Source organism: Stegostoma tigrinum, chromosome 35 (genome assembly GCF_030684315.1).
Source record: "Stegostoma tigrinum isolate sSteTig4 chromosome 35, sSteTig4.hap1, whole genome shotgun sequence".
Taxonomy (NCBI): domain Eukaryota; kingdom Metazoa; phylum Chordata; class Chondrichthyes; order Orectolobiformes; family Stegostomatidae; genus Stegostoma; species Stegostoma tigrinum.
This window is the reverse complement of record NC_081388.1, coordinates 22,806,230-22,833,382: the sequence shown is the minus strand read 5'-3', so window position 1 is coordinate 22,833,382 and position 27,153 is coordinate 22,806,230. Positions and strand designations below refer to the sequence as shown.

The following is a 27,153-nucleotide window of genomic DNA, read 5'->3' as shown; positions in this document are numbered from 1 at the left end:
CCTACCCCCTGCTTGAACAAGTCAACAGTGCAATGCAATTCAGAGTTCGAGTAACTTCGTTAAAACTGCAGCCTTCTTGGTTTAGAGCACTGTTTTTAACCATAATTTTCCCTGAATTTTGAATGTAGCTTAATAGGTGTTTCTCCACAAGACATATTGAGGAAACAGGATCAAGTTTATTCAGTTTGTCAAGTTAAGAGTGGGGGGGGGGGGGATCACAGCACAAGTATTAAAATAACATGCAATTTCAAGGCTTGATGCATACAGGGGACAAAGGCTTCAGCCACAGGCAACCACCCATATTTGCCAGCCCTCTCTAGGCATTAACTCTCACACAGTTCTGTGAGCACTGGCTGCTCAAAACCTCACTTTTCACATGGGCACAGAAAGTGAACTACAACAGCTCATACAGCAATGCATGGATGGGAGGAAAATATTTAAACATAACAGCCAAACTTTATCTTGCTTCAGACAACTTCCAAGTGTTGAAGTTCCAGGCATTGGTCAACAGCTAAAAATCATAAACCTTTTGATCACTTTCACAGGGCCACTCTGATGAACTAAAACAAAAGTTCTGAAGAACTCTGTTTTCTCCTCCACAGATGCTGCCAGACCTGCTGAACTTTTCCAGCAACTTTGTTTTTGTCCAGCCTTAGTAGTTAACTTAACAAATTTATCTTGGGACTCTTGATACTTTGTCCAACACATTATTTCAACTAATTCATCACCCTCTTTCTGCCCACTTCCCTGTGCTGTTTAAGTGGGAGTGATGGCAAGAGAAAGGAACCTCTCACTGATATTACCTTGCTATGACAAACAGATCAAGGGAAATAAGACACATTGAATAAATACATTTTTCAGGCAAAATTTTAACCAAGTTGCAAAATTGGCACAGTTCAACTTGTAGAATACTAAACTTGCACAAACCTTGGTTTTCTATAGTGAGGGAGACCCTGGTGTTTTCAGTGTGGTAACAGCAAACAACGAGGTGGTGGACGGCAGGAATTTGGGGCAATGACGGAGGAACGGTTAATCAAACAAACAGATTTTTGAAGAGGAAAGCAGGAGGAGCAAGATAAAACAATTCTGAAAATGATTAGAAGCTTTCATACCTTGATATTCTGGTGTTGCCAGCATGTTAACAGTGGATATTAATGTGTTAATTTTAACAGCATTTTGAAATCTGAACAAAAAAGGGTCTAACTATCCCAAAGATAACTTGTGCTGTAAAAGCACAGTAAATTAAATTAAAGGAGAACATGACCAACACTTTCAACCCCAGCATGATGGCAAAATCAATCTGCACTTAATTTTGCTCTGAAGTCCGTGGTTAAACTTCAGTCTTTATATTAACACTATCATTCAACACATGGAGGGAAAAAAAAGATCAAATGAAGGGGCTAACATATACAAAGTTGAATAAAATGTTGCAAAGTTTTATAGGGAAGGGGGAAAACAGATTCTGTTCCAGCAAGAATGACATAAAAGGATACAAATTAGCGGGATGAGGCCATTCAGTCTGTCGAGCCTACTCTGCCATTTGATAAGATTAGGGCTGATCTGACCGTGTCCTCAACTCCACTGTCATGTCTTCCCTCTGAATGATAGCCTATATGATATCCTTCTATATTCTTGTTAGTCAATAATCTGTGACAGCCTTAAAATATTCAATGACTTTACCTCCGCTGCTCTCTGGGGAACAGAGTCCCACAGACAGACCAATTTCAGTGAAAAGAGATTGTCCTCAGCTCTTTAAGTAGGTGACCCCTTTTTTAAAAACTGGGTCCTCTATTTGTAATCTTTCCCCACAAGGAGAAATATCCTCCCATGTAAGATCCCTAAGTGACTGGATGAATTCTTTTTAAGTCCACATTTCATTCTTTTGAACTCCAAGTGCTATAAGTGCAATCTGTCCAAACTTTGCACACAAGACAAGAATCAGCCATGTGAACCTTCTTGGAAATGCTTCTCATGCAATTATATCTTTTAAACAAGGAAGCCAAAGCTTACACAATAATCAATATGTGGGTTTACCAACACTCTGTACTACTGTCATAGAAGGGCTTCTCTAGTTTTATACTCCATTCCAGGACAAGACCACATCTCTATTTGTCGTCTTAATCATTTGTGTTTCCTGTGCTGGGACACCCAGATCCTTCTGTACATCCAAATTCTACAATCTTCCTCTATTCATTAATACGTTGCTTTTCTATTCTTCCTCCAAGAGTGGGCCAGTTCACATCATATTCCATCTACTGAATTTTTGCTCACTCTTCTAACATATCTATATTCCTTTGCAGACTAAAGTCTTCTTGATAACTTACACTACTACCAAAATTTGCATCATCAAATTCAACCACCACACATTTCACACAGTTATATAACCATCATGCTGACATTAAACAAGCCTGGTTCAATAAAACCTAAAATGAGAAAATGCTTGTCTTAGATTATGCAAGTTCAGTGAAAGCACACTTCTCTAGCACCAAGTTCTGTAAGGCTCCATGAATATTCATTAGAATGCAATCTGGAGTCATAAGTTCATACAGAACAGGCTCTTCAGCCTATTAAATCTGTACTGTCAAAAATATACTACCATAGACTAATCGCGCCTTCTCACACTAGGCCCATTGCCTTGAATGTTATCTAAGTCTAACTTGTTCTTTTTTAAAGAACCTGCTTACATTTCAGCCCATCATACTAGACACTTCCAGATATATTTCTGTTATTCTGATTAGGAATTTGCAGACTGTGATTGCACCCAGCTTATTAAACTTCCTGAATCTCATCGCCCACTGACTAAAGTTCAGTGATTTCCAAGTTTATTTGATAAACTATTCAACAGAATTCACCAGATTAAATTTTTGCAAAAGTAGATCATTTCACTTTTGCTCAGAACACAGGACTAGTTGTTGAGGTCAGGTATATTGCTGCATTTACCCTCTTAGTTCATAACTACCATTAAACTGCTGAACAGCTCCAAATGGAAAGTAAGTTTAGCCCATGGATTCAGGATATTGCAGTCAGGAATTCAACAGTGTGTATCATTTAATGGCAGAGAGAATTTCTGGTATTGTAGCTGAGACAGGAGTTCCACTTGCATTCATGTCAATGGCATTAGGGAATGGGGCTCAAATTAAAATACTTGCTTGACATACTTGTGCCTGGTTATACACAATGATAATAAAGTCTGAAAGACACTAAGTTCCATCACTTTCAGTGCACTTATACAAAAAAAACCAACCATTGGGAACAACTAGTATCTGCTGTGGTTCACAAAGATAACAAATGGCTACAAGTGCCAACTCACAAAGTTTCTGTGTGTTACTCAAAGATCCCAAAATAGATGTGAAAACAACGTATAAACAGCACTGCTCTTGATATGTTCCTTCAAAGTATTTTATACAGAATGAAAACCATAAGTACACAGAACTCAACATAATTAAACATTGCTTTGTAAACTCAGAATGATGCTAAATATATATTTGCATTCTGTGAGTGGTTCACTGACCGATGTTTCATTACCCTGCTGGGTAACATCTTCAGTGCAGCCTCTGGTGAAGCGCTGGTGTGTTTTCCCGCCTAGTTTTCCGCCGGGAAAAGACAACATTGCTTCACCGGAGGCTGCACTGGTGATATTATCCAGCAGGGTAATGAAACATGAGTGGAATGGCGAGCCAACCGCCCGCAACCCGAGCTACAAATCCACTCAAGAACCTTTCATTTACATGCTTTTTTTAAAGAGAAATGGACAAACTAAACATTCGTTGCGGTTTCCAGTTTGAACGCCCTAATTCGCATTCATCGTCTACAGTCTTATCTGTCCTGGCTTTTGTTATCTAACTCACATTTTTCCAAATGAATACTCACTGTTTGGCCAGTTATAGTTTCGAGGTTAAATCAACTGAGACCTTATTAAAATTTACCACTAACACACACCTCCGCTACATGCGAGAATGCGGAATGTCCCTTTGTGACGGGAAATGGTAAGCTAGCACAGAACAAAGCAAGAGGTCATTCGGCCCTTCCAACCAACCCTTGTCCCTTAGCCAGCTCGGAGACCACGCGGGGGGAGGAGGGGACTACGCAGGCGCAGTGCCGGCTGCCGGCCCCAGGGCCTCGGGCTTCCCCACCCTCCGGCTCCCCCCACCCCGGCTCCCCGCTCCTTTCCCCACCCGCACCCGATGACCTCATGGTGGGGTGGTGGATTCACCTGGGTGATGATATCAGACGGCAGGTTCCGAATGATGATTTTGCGGCGGTTCCGGAACTCGCGGCGGGTCCGCTGTAGGCGCTGCTCCTTTTCGGCGGCCTCCAGCCTGGGCAGCGTCTCCTCGGGAGTCCGCCGCCGCCGCCGCGGAGCCGCCTCCGACTCACCGACTTCCCCGTCGGCGGTCTCCAGACCCACGGCCTCCCACTGCTCATCCTCCGCCTCCTCCCGCTTACTCTCCTCGTTTTCACCGTTTTCCCTCAACTCGCTCTCCGGCGCAGTAACGGACACGGTCGCCGCCATCTTGAATTAGCAACAGGATCGACTTTTCTCATTGGCTGGACGGGTTAAAGCAGCACGTGATCTCGGCTAGGTGTCCGCACCACGGAGCAAACCGGCGGCTGATTGGCCCGGTGTCCGTCACTTCCGCAGTTGCCGTGTCTCGCGAGATGTGAACAGAAGGGTTGGGGGATGTGACAAGGGTGTTAGAAAAATCAGGTAGTGGAGAGACAGGATGACAGAATTTTCCCCAATAACAGAAGGGTCATAGGTTTAAGGTAGGAGGGAGAATTTCTTTCACCCAGGGGTACTGAGAATCTGGGAAACAGTCTGAAAAGTTCAGGCAGTGCTAAGACATTCACTTGTGTTGCCATGAGGCTCCAGGGCTGTTGGCCAAGAGCTGGAAAATGGGATTAGTGCAGTCACATCATTCAGTGCTTGTGCTTCTGTATCTGGCAAGATATGTGGAACCCCTTCCGTTACCTCTGCCCCTAAAACTTAGCTTTAAATTACTAAACAGTATGTTTTGACTGTAGCTGACTGGCCATGCAACCGCCATTGTTCTCTCGTGTAGTAAATCAGCCAGTTTAAATGCCTTCCCATAATTGGGTACTGCTAAAACCTGTGTGATGATAAATACAGCTTTCTCTTTCAATTTTCTTGCCTTTAATAAATTAATCAAGGGAACCAAAACAGTGCTGAAATTCAGAACAGACTTCCATTAAAATTTAATCGTGTCAATATAATTAAATTCTGCATTTTGTCTTGGGCAGGGAAAAAGCCAAGATAGCCCTTACCTTTGGCTTCTCTATGTCTTGGCCTTGGTCCCACAGTGTAGCCCAAATAAGTCATTTTCACCTTGGCAAATTTACGTTTAGCCAGATCTGTGATCAAATGGGCTCTTACCAAATTAACTTTGTCACCACCAATACAAAATTATCTAAAAACTGAAAGAACTGCAGATGCTGTAAATCAGGACTAAAAACAAAGTTGCTGGAAAAGCTCGGCAGGTCTGGCAGCATCTGTTAAGGAAATAAAACAGTTAATGTTTTGGGTCCAGTGACCCTCAGAATCAGTTCTGAGGTCTGAGATGTTCATTTTTTTTTCCTTTATAGATGCTCCCAGACCTGCTGAGCTTTTTCAGCAGTGTTGTGTTTGTACAAATTCTATATGGTTTTGGCAACATTACAGAAGGTGAGCAGCAGCTACTATTACTTGGTTCAAAAGGGTCATTGTCCCTTGTAAGCTTGATCTCTTCCTCCATTTGAGTTAAAATCTCTAGGCTGAACCTATAAGGATGTTGTTTTATGGGTTATACATTATTGACTATACTATACTGTATTATATTGTATACTATATTGACATTATGCATATCCAAAAATGTTTTACCTGATCACTGTGCAGAAATCAACTGCAATCTGGAAGCTTTTGTAAGTTTTCAACAGTTTTTCTGGAAATAGCATAATATCCCAATCAACTTTTTAACCATCTCGACAATCAAGCCCCAGAGCAGCACACAAGCAGTAAGTCTCGGTTGGTAACTGGTGTGGGGGAGGCAGTCCTGAAACTTACCTTGGCGCAGCTGAGTGCTGGTATGGAGTGGACTGGTGGCTAGGAGCGGAGCAGGGATGGCTGTTGGACGGTGCAGGTAGTCAGGCCACGTGCAGAGGCCCTGTGCTGAGCTGCTACAACGTAATGTTTGAATTTTTTTAAACCTGGCTGTAAAGCAAATCCTTTAACAGTGTCTTATTTCTAACTTATTTTCTAAAGAAGTATTTTAACTTATTTTCTGTAAAGAAGTACAGTTACGTTTTATTCCTCTTCTGTATCCAAGATTTATACTTAGCTACTTGTTCCTAAGGTGGCGCCGTAAGAGGCAGACATTGTAGAAGCTTTTCACTGTACTTCTATAATGGAGTACACGTGACAATAAAGGATATTCTGTTCTGCCTGATCACTTGAGGGTGGGCTTTTGAATGTTCAATTTCTGATTCATTTTCAAATTTCACTTCCTATTTCTTTTATTGCTGTAAATACACCTTTCTGCTAATTACCCTCCTGGTTATAGAATTTGATCAGTGCTATCTCCCAGAAAATTAATGAAATAACTCACAAAAGCTTTAAGACTTATAAATTGACGAAGGTTCTTGAGTAGATTTGTAATTGGGTTGTGGATGCTGTGGTCGGTTCGCTCGTTGAGCTGGTTTGTTACGTTTTTTTTAAACCAGCAGGGTAATGAAATGTCTGTGAACTGACCAACCAGCTCAGTGAGCGAACTAACCGTAACTTATAAATTGATTTGTGTAAATTGGCAAGAAAAACATCTTTGCCTATCCATAATGTTCTGATGGTACAATACAGTTTGTTTTATTCCCAAACTACTCATTATTTATTTGAATATTTGGTGACATAAAATTTGAACCTGAATGTGTTTTCTTTCGTGGTTTAGGGAACATGGCCATGACCGAGTTGGCCAGCATCTGTTGTCCATCTCTAATTGCCCTTGAGAAGGTGGTGGTGAGTCTTGAACTAATGCAGTCTGAGGGTGTAGGATTACCTACAATACTGTTAGGGAGGGAGTTCCAGGATTTTGACCCAGCAACAATGAAGGAACAGAGATATATTTCCAAGTCAAGATGGTGAGTGGCTTGGAAGGGAAACGTGCAGATGGTTGCATTCCTCTGCCTCTGCTGCCCTTGGCCTTTAAAGAGATCACAGATTTGGAAGGTGCTGTTGAAGGAGCCTGGGTGTGCAGCTTGTAGATTGTAAATGGTACACATTACTGTTACTGCAGTTTTCTGGTGGTGATGCCAGTCAAAGGAACTGCTTTGTGCTGGGTGGTGTAAAGCTTCTTCAGCATTGTTAGAGCTGCACACATCCAGGCAAGTGGGGAGTATTCCATCACACTCCTCAGTTGGGTGTGTAAATGGAAGACAGACTTTGGGGGAGTCAGGAGGGGAGTTACTCACTGCTGAAGCTGTACCCTGATCTGCTCGCATAGACCCAGTACTTACTGATTATTTTAGAAACAATATTTATCCTGTGACTATTCCTATTTCTTTTTCTTTTGCAAAAATAAACTTTTCATAGATATACAAAAGGTACTAAAACAATTCTGGACAGGCTTTGCAGAGGAAAACATACAAACACATTGGAATGTGACATTCCTCAGCTTCTTTGCGGTTGCAAACACTAGTTGTGCAGAACACTATTTACATTCTTTTTGAGGCAGTAGGAGCTTCTGACAACTGACCATCACTATACTTCAGCAGAAAGACCTTAGATGATTGTCTTTCCCCATTGCTCCCCCAAGCTTCAGTGCATCCCTTAGCATGTAGTCCTGGAGTTGGATGGAACGTGCCAGTCTGCAGCACTCAGTCGAGTCAACTCCATGTTCTGGAAGGCCGACAGGTTTCGGGCAAATCAAAGAGCATTTTTCACTGATTGAATGGTCCTCCAGGTGCAGTTGATATTTATCTGTGTGCATCCTGGGGAACAGACCGTGCAGCATGGAGTCCCGCATCACAAAGCTGCTCGGGACAAACCTCGACAAAATCCACTGCGTCTTTCAACAGCCTTTCTTTGCAAAGATATGTTCCAGGAGATGATGTGACAGTCTAATCGCACCCCCACATCTGCTTCAAGGGCAACGTGGTGCCAGAGAGACTCTGGGTGTACATTAAACAATCTGACTGGTATTGCCCTTCTCACCACTAGGCAAGTGATGTCTTGGTGCTTGTTGGAAGGTTCTGGCGAAGACATTCTGCCAAATAACTTGAACAGTGTGTGCAGGGAACAACCTAACAGGATCCACCCTCTGCCCTCTGCTTTTCCCACAGGATCTCGAGGACGCTACATGCTGACCGCTTCCTGATGGACTTGTGGTAAAAGGTGTTTTTCTTGGCAAATTTCTCTCCGAACGACAGGTGGTACAGATCGGTCCAACTACCTGGAGCATTCCGTGTCTCCGAGGCCAGTCCCATCCTTTGTAACACTGGGGACAGGTAGAACCTCAGTAAGTAGTGACATTTGGTGTTTGTAAACAGAGGGTCTACATATATTTTGATGCAGCCACATACAACAATGCCTATCAGGATGAGGGCAATATTTGGTACGTTCTTCCCTCCCTTTTCCACAGTTTTTTTTCCCTGCAGTCACAGTCCATGTTAGACCTCCAGATGAAGTGGAAAAGGGCTCAGGTGAATGCTGTGATGCAGGGTCAGGAAATGACCCTTGCACCACATGCAACAACACCAAGAGTATCTCAGAGCTGATGGCCAAGTTTTTACCCACAATGGAGAGAGAGAGAGAGAGCTGTGCTCCCATAAGCACAGTGTTTCCCTGGCAAACCTGCTGCACTCTTCATTGAACCAGGTTCCTTAGTAATAGGAAACTGAGGGATATGCCAGGTCATGTGGTTGCAAATTGTGTCAGAGTACAATTCTGCAAGTGCTGATGGCCCACAGCACCTAAGTGGTGAGATAACCATCACTTTTGCTTATTTTGGTTTGGAATTGAGAGCTCAAGTCAAGAGTTGAACTTTGGACTTTGAACAAAACAAGCTGCTGCTCAAACAAACAAACAAATTGGGTTGCTTATTAGAAGTGACTGGAAAGTTACTTGCAGGCTAATTACTGTTGTGCTGCTGATGTTTCAACACCTCAGATGTGTTATCCTGAAGGACTGATAGCAGCTTGGATGTTAAGAGGTCAGTGAAAGGAAGGCCAGTTCAAACAAACAAAAAAAAGTTAATAAAGAATAAAAAGAATCCAAAGATTGAACTGGTTTTTTTTTGACAGTTTTTGAAGACAGAGGCAGGGAGACTGTGAAAGCTGGAGCTTGGGGTTTTGGTTGCTCTTAAAACCAGTTATCAAATTACAGAAAGTTCTGAGAACAGAACCCATGTGGAAGCCAAAAGTAAGTTTCTCGTGGTCTGCAGCACCTATTTCAATTAACCAGAGTCTTCAGAGTTCACCAAGATACAGCCCATAATACCTGTCATACAATGCATAATTTATGCAATATCATAAAGGCTTGGTAGTCACCATTGAAATGGTTATCAAACTGGCCAATTACATCTCTTATTTTTATCCCTTAACTCTCACTTTCTCAGACAGACAAAAAAGACTGGGTTTAAATCAGGCATTAAGTAGATTACCTCGTTTAACTTTGCTCTGCTAAAGTTACACGATTAGTAATAAGATTTTAATTTGTGTTTTAAGCTTTAAACTTGATATCCGATGTGTTATTCATAACATCTGCTTACGAACGATTGGGCAATTCTGAGGGTTGTTTAACATTTTTAATATCCAGTGTTGGTGTGTCTGGTTTGTTCTTCCTCACTTCCCTGATCTCACAAATGCTCAAAGTCTGTCATTTTGCCAGGGGCTCATGCCACACACTGATGGAGGGTATTCTCAATATGAATTTGGGGCTTTGTCTCCACAAGGACTGCGCCATTTTCCTGCCAGCTAACACCATTTTGGACAGACTCGTGTTACAGGTGGATGTGTGAGGATGAGGTAGATTTTTTGCCAGTATTTGTTCCTTCACCAGCTGCTGTAAACCCACTCTAGCAACATACTTTTGAATTCTATCAGTTGTGACGCCAAGTCACTCAATGATGCACATGGAAGCTCCTAAAGTACATTCTGCACCCTTGCCACTCTCCGTCATCTTCTTTCATCTGCTGTTCAACAAGGAGGATCATTAATTCAGCAGAGATAATGGGAACTGCAGATTCTGGCGAATCCAAGATAACACAGTGTGGAGCTGGATGGACACAGCAGGCCAAGCAGCATCTCGGGAGCACAAAAGCTGACGTTTCAGGCCTAGACCCTTCATCAGAGAGCTTTAATTAAATAATTAATTAATTCAGCAGCTGATTTCACCCAATGAAGGAGCAGCGCACCAACAGCTTGTGAATTCAAAGATATCTGTTGGACTATAACCTGGTGTCGTGTGACTTCTGACCTTATTGTTTTGGCATCCTTCTGTTTGCTACCTAAGACCAATATCTTTCCACGCCCAGGTTTTCTCTTCCTGTAAATTCCTTTTGATTCTTAAATGACTTTCGTCATACTGTGGGAGAGATCAAAACAAACCTTGAGGGTAGCTGGACTTCTTCCAAATACATGATTTCTTAAACATATTCAATTTTTTTTTCTGACTATGGTGATCAAAACCGCTTAGCCCACAGCATTTATTTGCCGCTTGCAAATTCTACAAACACATGAGTAAGTTTTTTTTTAATGTCCTAAATTGTAATTGATAAGCTTCAGGGACAAGTTTAACAGTGTTGTTAATGTTTAATAATCTACAGATTACTCTTATACAAGCTGGTATACAGATTTGTAGCTGTACCGATCAAAATATTAAAAAGATTCAAATTTCTTTGGCCATTTCATCTTTTCAGCTATGTTTTCAAATGGGTGCCAAACCTTAACTCCTCCTTCTGAATTTCAACAATAAGCAGATTTTTTTTGTCAAATCAGATCCCCTGATGGGGATCAGCATCATCCTCTGAGCTCCAATCACCACCACCTTCCTTTATCCAGGGTCATGTTGACCGAAATTCCTGTCTTATTGGAGTTCAAACTTTTTAAAACTACTTCGCCTTCTATTTCTCTACCTTCCAATCCAAGTGGTCTCATTTTCTTTTCCTAATAGTTCTTTCCAGTTCTAGTTGAATTTTATCTAATTCTAGTGATGACATGCCAATATCAGATTTCCCTCCTCTCAAACCTAATCTAAGCATCTCAACCTTAAAGATCCTGCTTTTATTTTTCCCTCCAACTTGTCTGCTAACTAGGTATAGCCTTCAACAAAGATTTAAAATAATCCACTGTTACACCCTAAACGCCCAGACAAGCCAGAGCAACAGTTAAAGTCATTTCAAAATTCCAACCTGAATACTTCACAACTTCTGTTTTTATGTCTGCAGATCACTCTTAAATCAACAGATTTTGTCACACAAAGAGCTCCCACTTGGTTTTGGTTTCCGCTGATGGTAATACAAGGCATTTGGCATGCTTGCCTTCATCACTCAGACCTTTGAGTATAGGAGTTGGGACATTATGTTGACGTTGTACAGGACGTTGGTGAGGCCTCTTCTGGAATATTGTGTACAATTCTGGTTGTCCTGTTATAGGAAAGATATTATTAAACCAGAGGGTTCAGAAGAAATTTACCAGGATATTGCTGGGAATGGAGGGTTTGAGTATATGGAAAGGCTGGGACATTTTTTTTAATCAGTGGACATAGGAAGTTGAGGGGTAACCTTATAGGTCGATAAAATAATAGTTTATAAAATAACGAAGGGCATGGATAAGATGAACAGCAGCTGTTTTTTTCCCCTAGGGTGGGGGATTTCAACACCATGGGGCATATTGTTAAGGTGAGAGGTAAAAGATTTTAATAGATTCAAGGGCCAACTCGTTTTTTTTTACAGACTGGTTTGTGTGTGGAATAACCTCCCAGGGGAACTGGTGGATGCGTGTACAGCTAAAATGTTTAAAAGATATTTGCGTAAGTACATGAATAAGAAATGTTTGGAGGGATGTGGGCCAAGTGCAGGCAGGTGGGACTAGTTTCGTTTAGGACTATGTTCGGCATGGACTGGTTGGACCGAAGGGTCTGTTTCTGTGCTGTATGACTCTGTGACTAAGTCAGACTCCAGAAACAGAGAGAATTGGCTTGATAGACCATAAGTTTTATTTTTGCAGTTTGGTTACTGCACAGGTCAGTCATTGAACATATTCACACAAGGCTGTCAATGTACTTCTTAACAAAAGATAAATTTATTACACCAAAGAAATAAAAAAAACTAAGTTTTATACATGTAGATAATAGAAGACTAATTAGAAAGATATTAAGTCAAAAATGTCAACATTTTGCCCCCAACAATATTCTTACAGCCACTCAGCCCTAGGAAAGTACCACTCATATCTTAACTCTTTCTTACTGAGCTGATGAAGTTGAACTCATTGAAGTACATTCATGGGTTTACTTCTGTTCCCTCCTGCATCACACTAAAGGTGACTCCGTCACAGTTTCTCCTCAAGGTTACACAGACATCACTTAATTCACAGCTTTTCCCAGCTGAACCTGAAGAAAAGCCCTGTCTATTTCAACTGTTAGGACAGTTTCAGACTGCCTTCCAGTTCTCACAGCCAGGAGACTGCCACAGGCTCCAATGGTCCTTTGCTCATGTGAGAATCTTCTCAAATGAAACTTGACTGTGGCCTGTGGCCAACTGTTCTTCTCCACATAAAGGTTCAACTTTGTGAACACTATTTCAGTTACCTTCTCCTGTAGCTTGCTGGCCATTTAACCTAAGTCACGTACTTTCTTGGAAAGACTTTTGAACTCCCTAGTCAGAAATGACTATCTTCTTTTAAAAAAAACCCAAGTCCCCGAACAGAAACCTGAAAACAAGTTATTTCTACTTCAGCATTCACAATCCCAAACAATAAGAACTTAGTTTAAACTAATCACCAATGAAATCCATTTGTTCTCCAAAAGTAGAAGACATAGTTCACACATGTGCACTTGGGGAGTTTGGGCGAGAATAGGAACATGCTAATTTTAGGATGGAACGGAACAATCACTAGAAAGCTTCTGCTAACATGTTCTGACCTGACAAAGCTGACACAAGTAATGCTTATTAATAGACATTCCAACAGAAGGACATGTGTGAGATTTCCAAAGTTGAACTAGGTTTGTGCTAACATTACACAAGACCAATAGGTGCTGATCAACTTGATCTAACAACACGGTAAGTGAGTACAAAGTTTTAAAATGTGTTAAGATATGAACATGCTGATTCAAAAGCATAAATGGTACTACTTTAATGTGATCCATCATTAAATGAAGTTCAACATAATTCAGTTATTATTAAATAAATGGTCCAGGAAAAGGTAGCTGAAACTCAGAAAAACAGATTAAGTAATAGGTCAATTGAGGACTGAAAACACTAGCTAAACATGTTGATGGGCATAAACATACAACATTTTCAATCACATTCATGGGAGAACAAATGGTCATTGATACTTTAAGATAAATACTTTTGAGAGAGCAAGAGAAAAGTGAGGCAAGACACTGGCAATCTTGCCTAATCCTTTCTAAAAAGTGCAAGTATGTATGAGAAAGTCTAAAGAGAGAAAAAAGACAGAGACACATAAGTATTCCAAAATAGAGCAAGCTCTGTCCATCACTGAACATAATAAGAATGACATTGTTTTGACAATAAATTGGCCATGTATTCAAGTGCAAATAATGTAATATGGTATACACGATGTCCATGATTCACAATCATACTCAGGTCAGGTAAATCAACGGTCATTTTAAGAAATCCCATAAGCTATAATGTGGTAATTTGTCCTGGTGTTTAATATACATCTTTAGTCCAGTTCAAACCGTCTATACACATTGCCATCCTCTTCAGTTCAGGTTGCCACGACTGAATCGAGTTCCTGTTCATCAACGTAGTAATGCAAACATTTTCCCAGAGACGTGAAAACTCTCTCGATCTGAACAGAAGCTTCTGAAAAGAGTTATTCACTCCTACTCAACTCAGCAAACTCACCATGATGACGGTGGTGATTGGTAAGTGCTAGGAACTCCCCCAAACTTTGCTCCTTGGTGACGGAAAGTTACCAATGTACTGTCAGTGCTGCTCGATTAACTCAAATCAGAAATGCAATGACATAGCATTTGCTTCTTAGTATCTCAGCACAGAGGACACATTTTGGATAAAACAGGCAAATGTAAGCAGTCGAATGAATGCCTTCCTTGTGTCCATTTACATTGTAAAACAATAAGCTGTGAGAGTCACACGCCAGTCTGTTAATTGCATCCTCTCCTCATTGGTCTTTACAATGAGCACTGAATCAAATGAGAGACGGTCTGTCCAGGAAAGCAGGAGGCTTTGGGTCATCACTCCTGGAGACTCCCGTGCTGGAAAGTGATATGCTTATCCTGAAGCTGGCAAAGTCAGTGTTCATTGAAATTGGGCACTGTCCGAAAACATGGCAATACAAACAAAGTCTGAGTGATATGATCAGGACTACCACCACATCCATCATCAGGAGCCAGTTACAAAACAACTGAACCATCCAATGGGAAAACTGTAGTGTCAGGAATCAGCGAGTCTGACAGACACTTGAATGATGAGCAGAAATACTTTGCACCCATCTCCCATTCCCACTTCTCCCCAAAATCATTTTAATGTATTTCCATAATATTGCAGCAGCTCGCGGCCATTCCTGAGCAGTTTTCCTATTGAGTGGATCTTGGAGTGTTAAACAGTATTAAACATCCATTATATCATGCTAACTCCACAATTTGGCATATCTTACTGTCACCATAGGACTGGCATCTCCATTTTCAATGTCACTTGGCATAAAATGTCTGAATACCAACAAAGACAATGCTGTATGACAGTATGTACATGAGCACGCCTGTAAATAGTACAAATGACTGAGAACTTTAGCACACGAGGGCTGGTCTATCACCACCTGGTGAATTCAGGCGCAAGAACTTCTCCCCTCACCTCAGCAGTTGTACACATATCGAAGATCACGTACAGTCGATCCTGGGCTCTTGATAATACCGGCAGCTGTGGTGTGGGCACTTCTGCAAAACGCCTCCTGTGCACTACCAGTTCAGAAAGAATGTATTTGTGCATTTCCCTGGTTTCAGTAGGCAGGCCAACTCCAAACATCTCACGAGGAACTGAAGCTGCTGAGCTAATGTCTGACTTGTTCTAATTTACGCTGAAGCAAGGCAAACACCGTGACTCGGCAGTGAAGCACACTGAATGAATTTAATAAATCTGAAACGTGCAAAACTCACAGGTCTACTGGCACTTAGTAATAAGACAAAAAATGCTGCAAAGTAAAAATAATTCAACAGCTTGACATTACCGGATAGGGGCCTCACTGGGTCCCTAGTGTTATTCTGATGATAATGTGACTGTAATCAGAGCCGTCATTGTACTCAATGTCAACAGTGTAAAATATCTGACTGAGTTTCATATCAGAATCGTAGGTACTGAGAGGCATTCATGACGGGGAAAGAGTTGAAATTTATTCTAATTCAGCGCCCTGAACAGTTATGTGTGACTATATTATGACATATTAAATGCAAAGCGTAGAATGAATGCCTGTATCTATAACTCATTATTCTGATTTCAGAACTAATTCAAACTGGAGAGGTTGAGAGGAAGGAATTAAAAATACGAACTTCCACCAACAATCTTTTTCACAGCTAGATCCTTCAGCTTCTTATGTTCAACGAAGTCCTAAAACATGTCAACAATGCAGATGAGAGACCAAAGCTTTCATCCTATACTAAACCGACGCCATATTGCTTGTTTAGGCCAGGCTGAAGAGTTGCTACAAAGCTCTGCAAGCAGCCTGTCCACTATTCATTCCCTTACCAAGAAATATTAATTGTTCTCATGGATTTGAGAGACCTTGCTGTGTACAAAATCTGTCTCTGTCCACACGCTGCACAGTGACATCTCTTCAGAATGTGCCAACTCGCTGTGAAGAACTCCAAGACATTCTCAGGTCATGACTGCACGATAAGAATACAAGTTCTTCCGGAAGAGATAGAGTGGTGGATGGGGATGGGGGGTGGGATATATATACTGGAGCACAGCATAAGGTGGGGTCACCACAGAGACACGGGCGGGGGGGGGGGGTCAGCATGGTGGGGTGGTCTGCACAGAGATGGGGAGGGTCAAATTGAATACTCAATAATCAGCTGCTACCAAGTGAGAAGAGAAAAAGGATAGAAAGAGGTTGGCCAGGGCAGTTGCTGTTTATAACTTCTGGAGAATGTTTGAAGTTTCTATCCTTTTGTATCTTTCATACAGTTTCTGAAAGACTGGGATCAGCTCCTGAAATGGAGGACGTCGAGCTGGATCAAATTCCCAACACTTGTTCATCAGTTGGTAAACCTGGGCAAAGGAGACAAAGAGAGAGAGAGAAAGAAAGAGAGGGGAAAGAGGTGTTAACTTTATTCAGTGTTAAACAACTCTGTTCTGTTGAGGACCATCCTCTCTCAAGACAATTTAATGGTTTGCATAAGGCCCAAGGCAGCCCCTTTTACTACCTGTTCTTATCTCTCCTCTGTCCTCACGGGTGTAATCTATGATTGTGGCATCACTTGGTACCAACTGGCATCAGGAAACCATCTTGATCCATCCCTGACCTTTCAATCAAACTGTATGGCACAGAGAACTCTCCAATATGGGCCTAACCACAGTGACATTACAGCTGGCTGTGGAACTGTAAGGGTCACCCCTCATGGGATCTGCCAGTTCAGCACCAGCTATTACCCACTGACAAGAGGGAGGGGGAATAGCCATTGAGAACATTGCTCACGTGAAACAATCAAGTTGCCTCCCTCCAAATTCTCCCAGAGGCACAACAGCTACCTGCTGCATCAGACACACGCAGAGCACGTTGAAACTGACATACTGCAGCTAATGTAACTCCAGGTTGGGGGAGCCACGTAGAAGTTCTTCATTATAGAGTGAATTATCTGCACGATGTGCAGCACAAAACGCAAACAACTGCTGCATCACTTGTGTTTAACAAAACTAAAAGCTTCTTTCAAACAGTTTGTCAGGTGAATATATCTGGGTAAATTCAGACTCAATTAGCAAAGGTCAACTAGGATCTGGAAACTTCCTAAAACATTGGGCCCAGTTCCACACAACAGGAAGGACTGAGGGGCCATGCAACATTTACAGAAACCATTTCACCTGTTGTGATAGTGAAGGGGTTTCAGTGAACAGGTGTGTCAGGGCTGACAGACTAAGTCCTATCACAAGCACAAACCTCCTACACCTGCCTGTGGCCAATGAAAGCAGCTATCAGCGCCAGAGAACGTCAAAACGTCAATTCTGTTACATTCTCCACAGGTGCTGCCAGAGCTTCGACAGTATTTGCAGCACATGACTGGCTCCAACTGGGAAGGTTAAAGGCCGTGGTCATTGATGGTTCAGACACAGGGAGAGTTGGCTCAGCAGGAACAGAGATCTCTTGCTGGTTCTATTCACGAGTCACTTGCCCCAATTTCTGTTCTTACCTCCAGAGGGCAAGACTTTGGACAAGGCAAGCGCTGTCCCCTCTCCAGCAAATCAATCAGTCGTACCACCGTCATTTGTCCATGCGTCACTCCGATCATCTCAATGAATTTCTAGGAACAAGGTATGAAAGTACCTCAGTAAGTCATAGACATCATCTCCTACACTCTCAAAATTAAATGAGTCCTTTTAAAGGGAATCCTGCACAGTAAAAGAACTTCAGTGGAGGGGACAGTGAAATAGTACGACACTGAGTAGAGATAGAATGGGAGCTGGAGACTCCTCTGTGCCATGATGCCTGTGGGGAAAAATAGAACTGGGGGGGTCAGTGAAAGCTCACAGTAGAGAGATGGCTGTTCCACCATCCTTCAGAGTTCTCCCAGGCATAGCAATGGTCAGTGGATTGGGGTCAGTCAAGGCTGGACCCAATCACACTGCACAAATGGGACCTGACCACATCACACATTCAATACACACTGCAGAAGATAACTTACAGCTGGTGGGCTCTGGCGGGTTTCACAATACGTTAAAAGTTCATATAATGTGACTCCAAACGACCAAACATCAGAAGCAAAGTTGAATTTTCCTTCCTTGAGACAGTCAACAGCATACCTGGAACAGGACACACAAGCATAAATATGTATGAATAACTGCTGTTATTTGTCATAACGGCCCATATTTCATTTCCTCACATTGGCTCAAACATCAGGAAGGACCAAGGTTGTGAAAGTGCTCTCAGCCAGCACAGTGACAGGTCATATTGACTGGCCTCAGCATCACTCGGATCAGGAATGAGGGAAACCCTTCATGATGCAGGATCCGAAACAGAGGTCAGCAGCTGGTCATGGTGGCTTCAGCAGTCAAAGAGCTCAGCAACATTCAGGATGTCATCTCCACCCAGTGACGACAGACAAACCCTCATCCTAGGCACTCCCTCTGTCAGGTCAAAACTCCCCCATTCAATTCAACTGTTCCCCCTTGCTGACACCCAGCAGCACATTCCCCCTGCCAGGACTGACACCAGTCAGTGCATCGAGAAGCAGGGCTAAGGATCATGAGAAGGTTTTGACAAGACTTACACAGCAGTAAGAGTCTGCTGACTTTTCCCTCACATTGTCTCCAAGGCTGCTCACAGCAAGCTCCTGGTCTTGAGTGAGAAACAGCTGAACAGAGACTAAATGCTCTCCACCCAGACAGAGAGGCTAAACATCACTGACTTCACTAAAACATCACACTCACTCACCACTACTTCAACATCACAACTAAAGCAAAAGGCTGCACACACTGGAAGCCTGCAATAAAGAGAGAGGTGCTAGAAACACTCAGCAGATCAGCATCCATCTGGCTCTCCACCATCACCTTCTCAAATGGCATAAGAGGATCGGCAAGAAACATTGACCAGCCAGTGTCACTCACATCCCTTGGATAAACAAACGAGAGAGAAGCAAAGTGATTAGTGATTTAATAGGTCTGAAGGTTTTGGAGTAGATTTGTAGCTTGGGTTGTGGGTGTTGTGGTTGGTTGGCTCACCAAGCTGGCTTGTTGTTCTGCAGATGTTTCATTACCCTGCTGGGTAACATCATCAGTGCAGCCTCCGGTGAAGCGCTGGTGTGTTTTCCCGCCTGGTTTTTAAACTCTGGAGTCTTGAGCTGGATTGCCTCACTTCCGATTTTCCTTCATAGTGGAGTGTATTTGGGGTTGGGTTCTACATATTTATTGATGGCTTTCTTCGTGGAGTACCAGGCATCTACGAACTCCTGTGCCTGCCTCTGCTTTACATGTCCCAGGATCTTGGTGTTGTCCCAGGATCTTGGTGTTGTCCCAGTCGAACTGGGAGTTCCTAGAAGCCTGGTACTCCACAAAGAAAGCCATCAACAAACACGAAGAACTCGAGCCCATATACACTCCACTACAAAGGAAAAGTGAGGTAATCCAGCTCAATGGACCCCAGAGTATAAAAGCCAGGCGGGAAAACACAGCGGAGCTTCACCAGAGGCTGCACTGATGTTACCCAGCAGGGTAATGAAACAGCTATGGAACAAAAAACCAGCTCGGTGAGCCAACCAACCACAATAGGTTTGAATTATGATCAGAGATAATGGGAACTGCAGATGCTGGAGAATCCAAGATAACAAAGTGTGGAGCTGGATGAACACAGCAGGCCCAGCAGCATCTCAGGAGCACAAAAGCTGACGTTTCAGGCCTAGACCCTTCATCAGAGAGGGGGATGGGGTAGCGTTCTGAAATAAATAGGGAGAGGGGGAGGCAGACTAAAGATGGATAGCGGAGGCAGACTAAAGATGGATAGAGGAGAAGATAGGTGGAGAGGAGAGTGTAGGTGGGGAGGTGAGAGATCAGTCGGGGGAGAACAGGCAGGTCAAGGAGGCGGGATGAGGTTGGTAGGTGGGAAATTGAGGTGGGAGGAGGGGATAGGTGAGAGGAAGAACAGGTTAGGCAGGTGAGGACGAGCTGGGCTGGTTTTGGCATGCAGTGGGGGAGGGGGAGATTTTGAAACTTGTGAAGTCCACATTGATACCATTGGGCTGCAGGGTTCCCAAGCAGAATATGAGTTGCTGTTCCTGCAACTTTCAGGTGGCATCATCGTAGCACTGCAGGAGGCCCAGGATGGACATGTCATCTAAGGAATGGGAACGGGAGTTAAAATGGTTTGCGACTGGGAGGTGCAGTTGTTTATTGCGAACCAAGTGGAGGTGTTCTGCAAAGCAGTCCCCAAGCCTCCGTTTAGTTTTCCCAATGTAGAAGAAGCCACACCGGGTACAGTGGATACAATATACTACATTGGCAGATGTGCAGGTGAACATCTGCTTAATGTGTAAAGTCATCTTGGGGCCTGGGATGGGGGGGGAGGGAGGAGGTGTGGGGGCAAATGTAGCACTTCCTGCAGTTGCAGGGGAAGGTGCTGGGTGTGGTGAGGTTGGAGAGGAGTGTGGAGCGGAGAAGGGAATCACGGAGAGAGTGGTCTCTCCAGAAGGCAGACAAGGGTGGGGATGGAAAAATGTCTTGGGTGGTGGGGTCGTATTGTAGATGGCGGAAGTGTTGGAGAATGAAGCGTTGTATTCGGGAGGTTGGTGGGGTGGTATGTGAGGACTAGGGGGATTCCCTTAGGCGATTATTGCAGGGGCGGGGTGTGGGGGATGTGTTGCGGGAGACACGGTCAAGGACGTTCTCGACCACTGCGGGGGGGGGGGGGGGGGGGTGTGTTGCGGTCCTTGAAGAACACGGACATCTGGGATGTGCAGGAATGGAATGCCTCATCCTGGGAGCAGATGTGGTGGAGGCGAAGGAATTGGGAATAGGGGATGGAATTTTTGCAGGAGGGTGGGTGGGAGGAGGTGTATTCTAGGTAACTGTGGGAGTCGGTGGGCTTGAAGTGGACATCACCTCATCCCGCCTCCTTGACCTGTCTGTCCTCCCCGGACTGACCTATCACCTCCTCACCTGTACTCTCCTCTCCACCTATCTTCTCCTCTATCCACCTTTGGTCCGCCTCCCCCTCTCTCCCTATTTATTTAAGGACCCTCTCCGATGAAGGGTCTAGGCCCGAAACGTCAGCTTTTGTGCTTCTGAGATGCTGCTTGGCCTGCTGTGTTCATCCAGCTTCACACTTTATTAACTTACAATAGGTTTGAAACTTGACCCTCATGTTTACTGAGCTTTATTTAAACATGTTATTCAAACCTGTTTACTTCCAGTAGTAGCCTGTTCCACATTCTTGCTACTCACTGAGTAAAGGAATTTGTTGGGAATTTATAAATCTTTTTTATCTCAATCTTGCATTTCTGGTCCCGAAAAAAAGGTCAAATTGTCAAAGTCAGGGCTGAGGCCAGCTGCAGCACCCAGCTCCCTCTGGCTGACCATGGAGAATGGAGAACCTGGGTATCTGGCTGAGAGACAATGATGCCTATTCTCCCTCCAGCCCTGAGAGCTGCCAATGTGGCAAGGCAGGAACTCACCAGAACACAGGACTGTCTCCATCATCTTTCACTCGGTAATAGTCCTGGTGCTCAGGGATCGCTTTGGCCAATCCAAAGTCCCCAATCTTCACAACATTCTCATTTTCCACCAGGACATTCCTGGCAGCCAGATCACGATGCACATACCGCTGTGACTGGAGGTACGACATGCCCTGAATTAAAGACAAAAGACCATGGGTCAGGGCCCTGTGCACTCCATGTTAGAAAGCAAGGCCTGATAGAAGTGGTTGTACTCTGAGAGACTTGTCTGGAGTGAGAACTCTTCACAGGCAATGTTACCTGTGAACTCCAACAGGCCAACATTGAACGTTTGTGATGCAGGTTTCAGTTATATATCATGGCATTTTTACTGAGTCACTTCTGCCAAGAAATGTCCTACTGTGGACTCCTGGTGTCTGGATCAATGGGAGTGCAGGATGAATGGCGTTACAGGGAAATAACTAGTACAACACATGAGCACTGAGACAGTACAAAGTATGAAGACATTTATGATATTTAATTACTTGAATAATAAAGGAAAACAAAGCCTGGTGTGTGTTTTTACCTGACAAATCTGTTTTGCGAATAGCAGAAGCTGCCCAAGTCCGACAGCGTGTTTTGGAAGGTAATCTCGCAGACTGCCCAGCGGCAGATACTCCATAATCAGCTGTACAATCTGACCTCCTAAAACAAATGGAAACAACAAGTTTAAAGATGGGACTTGTCTCAATTAATGCACCGTCAGTGAATAACAACAGTTTCCATCTGGACGGAGATGTTTATTAAGCGAAGTACACAAGATCTTTCACAACTGGTTCAGCTAAAGGAACAGGTACTGCTCAGGAAAATCATGTGCATAGCGTTTCGTACTGACTAAGGTGCATTCAGCCTGTTTCAGGCAACTCCTCTAGCCTTCATCTCTTTGTATGACCACCTCAAGGGAAGCCCCACTATGTCATCATTTTTTTGTTAGATGCTTGTCTCCCAGGACCCACTAACAGGCTTTTCAAACCCTTTCAGCAAACACCAGGACTGAGTGCACTGTGACATGACATAGGCTGTGCATCAGGGAATCCAGGAGACGCAGACACACACACAAGTTTTAATGAAGTCAAACCCTTTCCTTCAGCTTTCTGGCCATCAGGCAGTTTTCAGGGGTCTTCACCATCTTCCTCAGTTTGACTGTAAATCTTACATAAACAACAAAACTGGTAACAATGCCATCAGCCACTGGCCCTCCCCATGAGCCTGATTTATCTTCAGTGCTTTTAATGGACTTTTCCTTACTTTGTTTTAGTTGCTTTTGGTTCATCTATATCCTATCTTTTCTATCTATCTCTTCCACCTCCTCTCTCCCAGGATCTGAATGATGTTCTTTTCACACTCAACATCACCAAAATAAAAAATAACTATTCGTGCCATCTGCTGTATCTGGGATCATGCTGTGTGAAAGCCAGCTGTACTTCCTGACACAAGTAACTGCAATTCAAACCTCAGTGAAACACCTTGGGGTGTTTTGAGAAACCATCTGAGAGCAAGTTTGGTTATTTGGAGTTGAGATGGTACAGCTCAAATCCAGCAGAAGAACCCAAGCCCTTTGGTACTGTTCCTCTGATGCTGCTTGGCCTCCTGTGTTCATCCAGCTCCACACCTTGTCATTCCTCTTGTACACCATCAGCTTTTCTCGGTTCCCTGAGCCGGGAGATTACTTGCTGACCACGCCTCAATGTGATGCAGAGGCTAATGTGGAGTGGGAATGCCTTTTGTGGTTACCTTGCTCACTGCTGCTGCCTTTGTATTTGACGATGTTGTCATGGTACAAGGTTTTCAGAATCTCGATCTCCCGTGTCCAGCTCGTGTGGAGCTCCTCTCCACACTCTGACTTCAGCGATTTCACTGCCACAACTTCCCCTGTGCCATCATTAAATGGGTCATAAATGTACAGACCCACCTTGCCAAAGTGACCCTAGAGCAAAGCAAATTGTCCAGGGTTAAAATATTACTTCCTCAATCCAAATTTCCTTTCTGCTCCCAAGACATTTGCTAATTCCATTCCTTACAAATAAACAATACAACTCAGGCCACCAAGTTAGCTGGGCTGGTTGTCCTATCTACATTTAACAAAGACAAGATGCAGCAGCTCTTACTGGAGAGCGACAGTGAGTGAAAACCTGTTCCTGTTATAGCCAGGAGTTCCCTGTAATTTCAGGCTTCAAATAACATTCTCAGACAGAGCTCGGAGCAGTTACGTCCTGCACACCAGCTCTTGGAACGGATGCTGTCAGAAACAGGACAGCACAAGTGATGCTGCTAAAACTGGGGCACACTGAGGGGGCAAAAGACAAGGGGGGAAAAGTGTGACTGAAATCACTCTGTGCTTGAAGTCGGGACTGGGAAACCAAACTGTCCAGTCCCATTCTGCTCCATAACTGGACCCAGTGGTGAATACATTTAACGTTCAAATGTTCAACACACCCACTTGGTCAGAACAAAATGCATACGTCAGCAGTCAGTTATAGCAACAAACGTTACTCTAGAGCTAGAATCCTCTCACAGCTGTTACAGGACATTTACTAAACACTAGGAGGCTGTAAGGTGCAAAGAAACCTACCTCTCCCAGATCTCGGACCTTCTTCAGGTAGCGTTTCTGGAAGACAGTGGGGTCAGAGACGGTAGGCACTGAATTTTCACAGGAAATATCTGGATCTGGGAAGTAGGTTATTAAACATTAGAACAGGGAAACTGGATAAAGAGCACAGCTGACTTCTTGGACTGGAACATGACACACACCAATGAACCAAACACATCTGAACAATCAGTCTAGTAAAAAGAAAATCACTGCAACAAAAGGCCATGCAAAGATGTGACAAAGCCAAGTGTTGTTTGACCAGCATTCACAGGTTACTTTTCCCATTATGGCCAAACCTCTCCCAATTCATTCTCATTTTGATGACTCCTGTTTTGATTAACAAGTGCTGGTCACAGGGTATGTCCTCACACCGGCTGCTTTACAGCACAGTTACAGACTATCTTTTTGTGAAAAAAATTCCTCATGCATAGTTTTCTTCCATTAAAATAGATTTTCAATTCACCCAGCAAAGAGAGCAAAACCCCCTGCAGTGGCTCACTTTTCAAAAAACAGTTTATCTGCTAATTTATCTGGAAACCCACTGCATCACATCACTCTTCACTGACCTGATGAACGTCTCAATTTCAGCCATAGGTTTTCCCAACTTTGGTCTAACAGAATTCAGAGCAGAAAGCTGGCAGATTTGGAATGATTAAACTTACAGGTCTTCAAAGCAGAGCAGCTCAGAGCTGACCCTGTATCACTCTGTCACAGAGGCAGCATGGCCCTGACTGATACAGTGCATGCCAGTAACAGAAAGATCTATTCAAGCCGCATGCCCCGAAACCACCCCCCAAAACCCAGCCACATTAAAACGACACAGTGGTGGGGCTGGGACCTTACTTTGCTGTTGCAGCGTCGTGAGTTCTCGCAGAATAGTCCGGAAAGACGGCCGTTGGTTTGCTTCGTAGCTGTGACATTGGCTATTCAGGTCAGCAAGCTCCTTACAGGAAGGTTCTGGAAGTTTCCCTTTCATCTCGTAGAATCTCTCTTTCTGTTTAAAATGAAAATCAGAAAAAGGCATTGCAGGTGGCAATTCCAACAAGTCGCAGGGCTGACGGGATGATGGCAGCAGGCAAACAATTTCAGTCTGAGCTGGGCTAGGATGGGCTTGGCTACAGTCCAGGATGCACAGAGAGAGACAGTGGGTATATATCAGCACAGCCTCGCTCCCCCTCCCTGTCAATCCCAGAATTGGAGTGGAACGTTGAGAGTGAGACACGGAGGCAGGTGGAGGAATGGTTAACCCCCAGAACTAGACAGACATCAGTATGTGGAAAGGAGAGGAACGGAAAGGGTGCACAGAAATGTAGAAGAAAGCAAATCAGGTTTGAGCGTGAACACACCGATATGTGTTTGCTTTAGGCTGGGTCACCAGCTCATTTTTCAAGGTTTCCTTGCACAAAAGAATCAAACTCAGTTCCCACTAATCACAGTCAACGCAGTCAGCCACTCCCAAGTTTGAGGCCAAGCACTTGCACTGGGAATCTTGCCAGCACAGAAAGCTGCTCACGGTGGTGGGGCAGGAAAACTCAACACATCACAACTGAAATTAAGACTTGCATTTCAGCTACTTGTGCCTTCTTCCCAAGATCCAAAACTTCCCCCGTCAACTCACTGCCTCAGCCTCTCCTTGCTCCACTCACCTTTCTTCCCTTATCCAAACTCTTCCCACCAGTAACTGTGACCTCTGAGCCACTTCAGCAGTCTCCAGTTTCTTGGCCTGTGCTGTTCTGTCTTCCCCACCCCCTGCCAGGCATCTGTCTGCAAGGGCACAGCTACACCCCAACAGCACATCTCGGTAACTGGGGAAGACTCAATGTCTGACAGAACAGGATACCCCAATCTGTATGTTCTGCCAGTAAAAATGGGTTCAATCCTCTTGAATTTCTTGCTCTCAAGAAACAGCTACTTTTTAGCCGCCTAACACAGACCATTGTGCTGTGACCAGTGGCTCAAGGTATGGGAAGAGAGTTTAGCTTTAAACCTGGACCCTCCAATCCCTGTGTCTCAGTTTCCCACTGCACTGCGCCCCAATGACCACTCCACATGATCACCTGGAGTGCACTGTGGTCCTCTTGTTCACATTGCCCAGCCCAGCACTGTTCAGACTGTTACCTCAGACAGTGTTCGCTCCTTCAGTGGGACCTCTCCATTACAGCAGATTTCCAGCACGGTCGTCCCAAAGCTCCATTTGTCAGCACCCAGACTTAACTTGTTCACATTCTGGACACACTCTGGAGCGATCCAGGGAATTCGCTCCACACGTTCTGGGAAGACAGGGATTTTCACAAGTCAGTGTTTCACCAATCTGCCCAAATCAAAATCTCACCTTCAACTCTCAGTACACAACAGTAAATACTAAGCGTAGAGACAGAAGGTTTATATCATGCCTGGACACTCACAGTTACAATATATCATGTTTATACTGTGCTTTCTGTTTCTGTCGCTCGATTTTCACCCCTGAATTCCAGGGGTCCCTCAACACCTCGTACTTGAAGCACTTAGACCATCAGAACGTGCCTCCAGCAATCCACAGAATTATGACCAGCTTCAGACCAAACTACAAAGAGGTCAAACAGGCAAGTTCAAAAGAATATCTTCAAGGAAGCAGCAGTGAGGAAAGGAATTCCACAATTCAAGGCCCCAGCAGCAAACAGCACTGCCACCGACAGGGAAGTGATTACAAACTGGGATTGCACAAGAGGCCAGATACAGATAGCGCCATCCAGGGGATGTGGGGAGGAAGGAGGGGAGAACGGAGCTGTCGAGGGGACATGGGGAGGGAAATAGGGAGTGAAGCTGTCAAGGAGACGTGGGGAAGCAGAGAAGGACAGAGGGATTTAAACACAAAGGTGATCATTTTAAAATTGAGTCAATCAGTTGATAGTATCTTACCAAAGACCCTACATGATGCACAGAACATGACAGTTAGTCAGGGCCAGGGGAGGAGCTGGAAACA

At 43.9% G+C, this 27,153-nt stretch overlaps 2 protein-coding genes and 1 long non-coding RNA gene across 13 annotated transcripts in view; 1 reads left to right on the top strand and 2 right to left on the bottom strand.

Moving 5' to 3' along the window:
* Window positions 1-4,549, bottom strand: part of raver1 (ribonucleoprotein, PTB-binding 1) — a 39,024-nt gene extending 34,475 nt beyond the window's left edge. For both annotated transcript variants that reach the window (XM_048521758.2, XM_048521759.2), the window contains exon 1: window positions 4,214-4,549. In XM_048521758.2, the coding sequence (XP_048377715.1) occupies window positions 4,214-4,513 (300 nt within the window). In that variant the 5' untranslated portion in view covers window positions 4,514-4,549. The remainder of the gene's footprint in view (window positions 1-4,213) is intronic.
* LOC125447432 (uncharacterized) lies at window positions 4,116-10,882 on the top strand. Of its 3 annotated transcripts, XR_007246554.2 has the most exons (5): window positions 4,118-4,767; window positions 5,605-5,683; window positions 6,939-7,128; window positions 8,329-8,504; window positions 9,875-10,882. It is a non-coding gene; the product is annotated as an uncharacterized LOC125447432 (long non-coding RNA). The 3 variants fall into 3 exon arrangements; XR_007246553.2 differs by having other exon boundaries at window positions 4,116-4,708; window positions 5,605-7,128; XR_007246552.2 differs by having other exon boundaries at window positions 4,116-4,767; window positions 5,605-7,128.
* Window positions 10,883-12,179: 1,297 nt separating this feature from the next.
* LOC125447422 (non-receptor tyrosine-protein kinase TYK2) overlaps window positions 12,180-27,153 on the bottom strand; it is a 95,358-nt gene continuing 80,384 nt past the window's right edge. For 7 of the 8 annotated variants that reach the window (XM_059639816.1, XM_059639814.1, XM_059639810.1 and 4 more), the window contains 9 exons: window positions 26,310-26,461; window positions 25,035-25,185; window positions 24,174-24,268; window positions 23,336-23,528; window positions 22,128-22,246; window positions 21,563-21,735; window positions 18,083-18,200; window positions 17,591-17,701; window positions 12,180-16,454 (listed from right to left, as the gene is read on the bottom strand). In XM_059639816.1, coding sequence (XP_059495799.1) covers window positions 16,317-16,454; window positions 17,591-17,701; window positions 18,083-18,200; window positions 21,563-21,735; window positions 22,128-22,246; window positions 23,336-23,528; window positions 24,174-24,268; window positions 25,035-25,185; window positions 26,310-26,461 — 1,250 coding nt within the window. In that variant the 3' untranslated portion in view covers window positions 12,180-16,316. Of the gene's footprint in view, window positions 16,455-17,590; window positions 17,702-18,082; window positions 18,201-21,558; window positions 21,736-22,127; window positions 22,247-23,335; window positions 23,529-24,173; window positions 24,269-25,034; window positions 25,186-26,309; window positions 26,462-27,153 lie in introns of those variants that run through there. The other variant, XM_059639818.1, reaches the window with a different exon arrangement.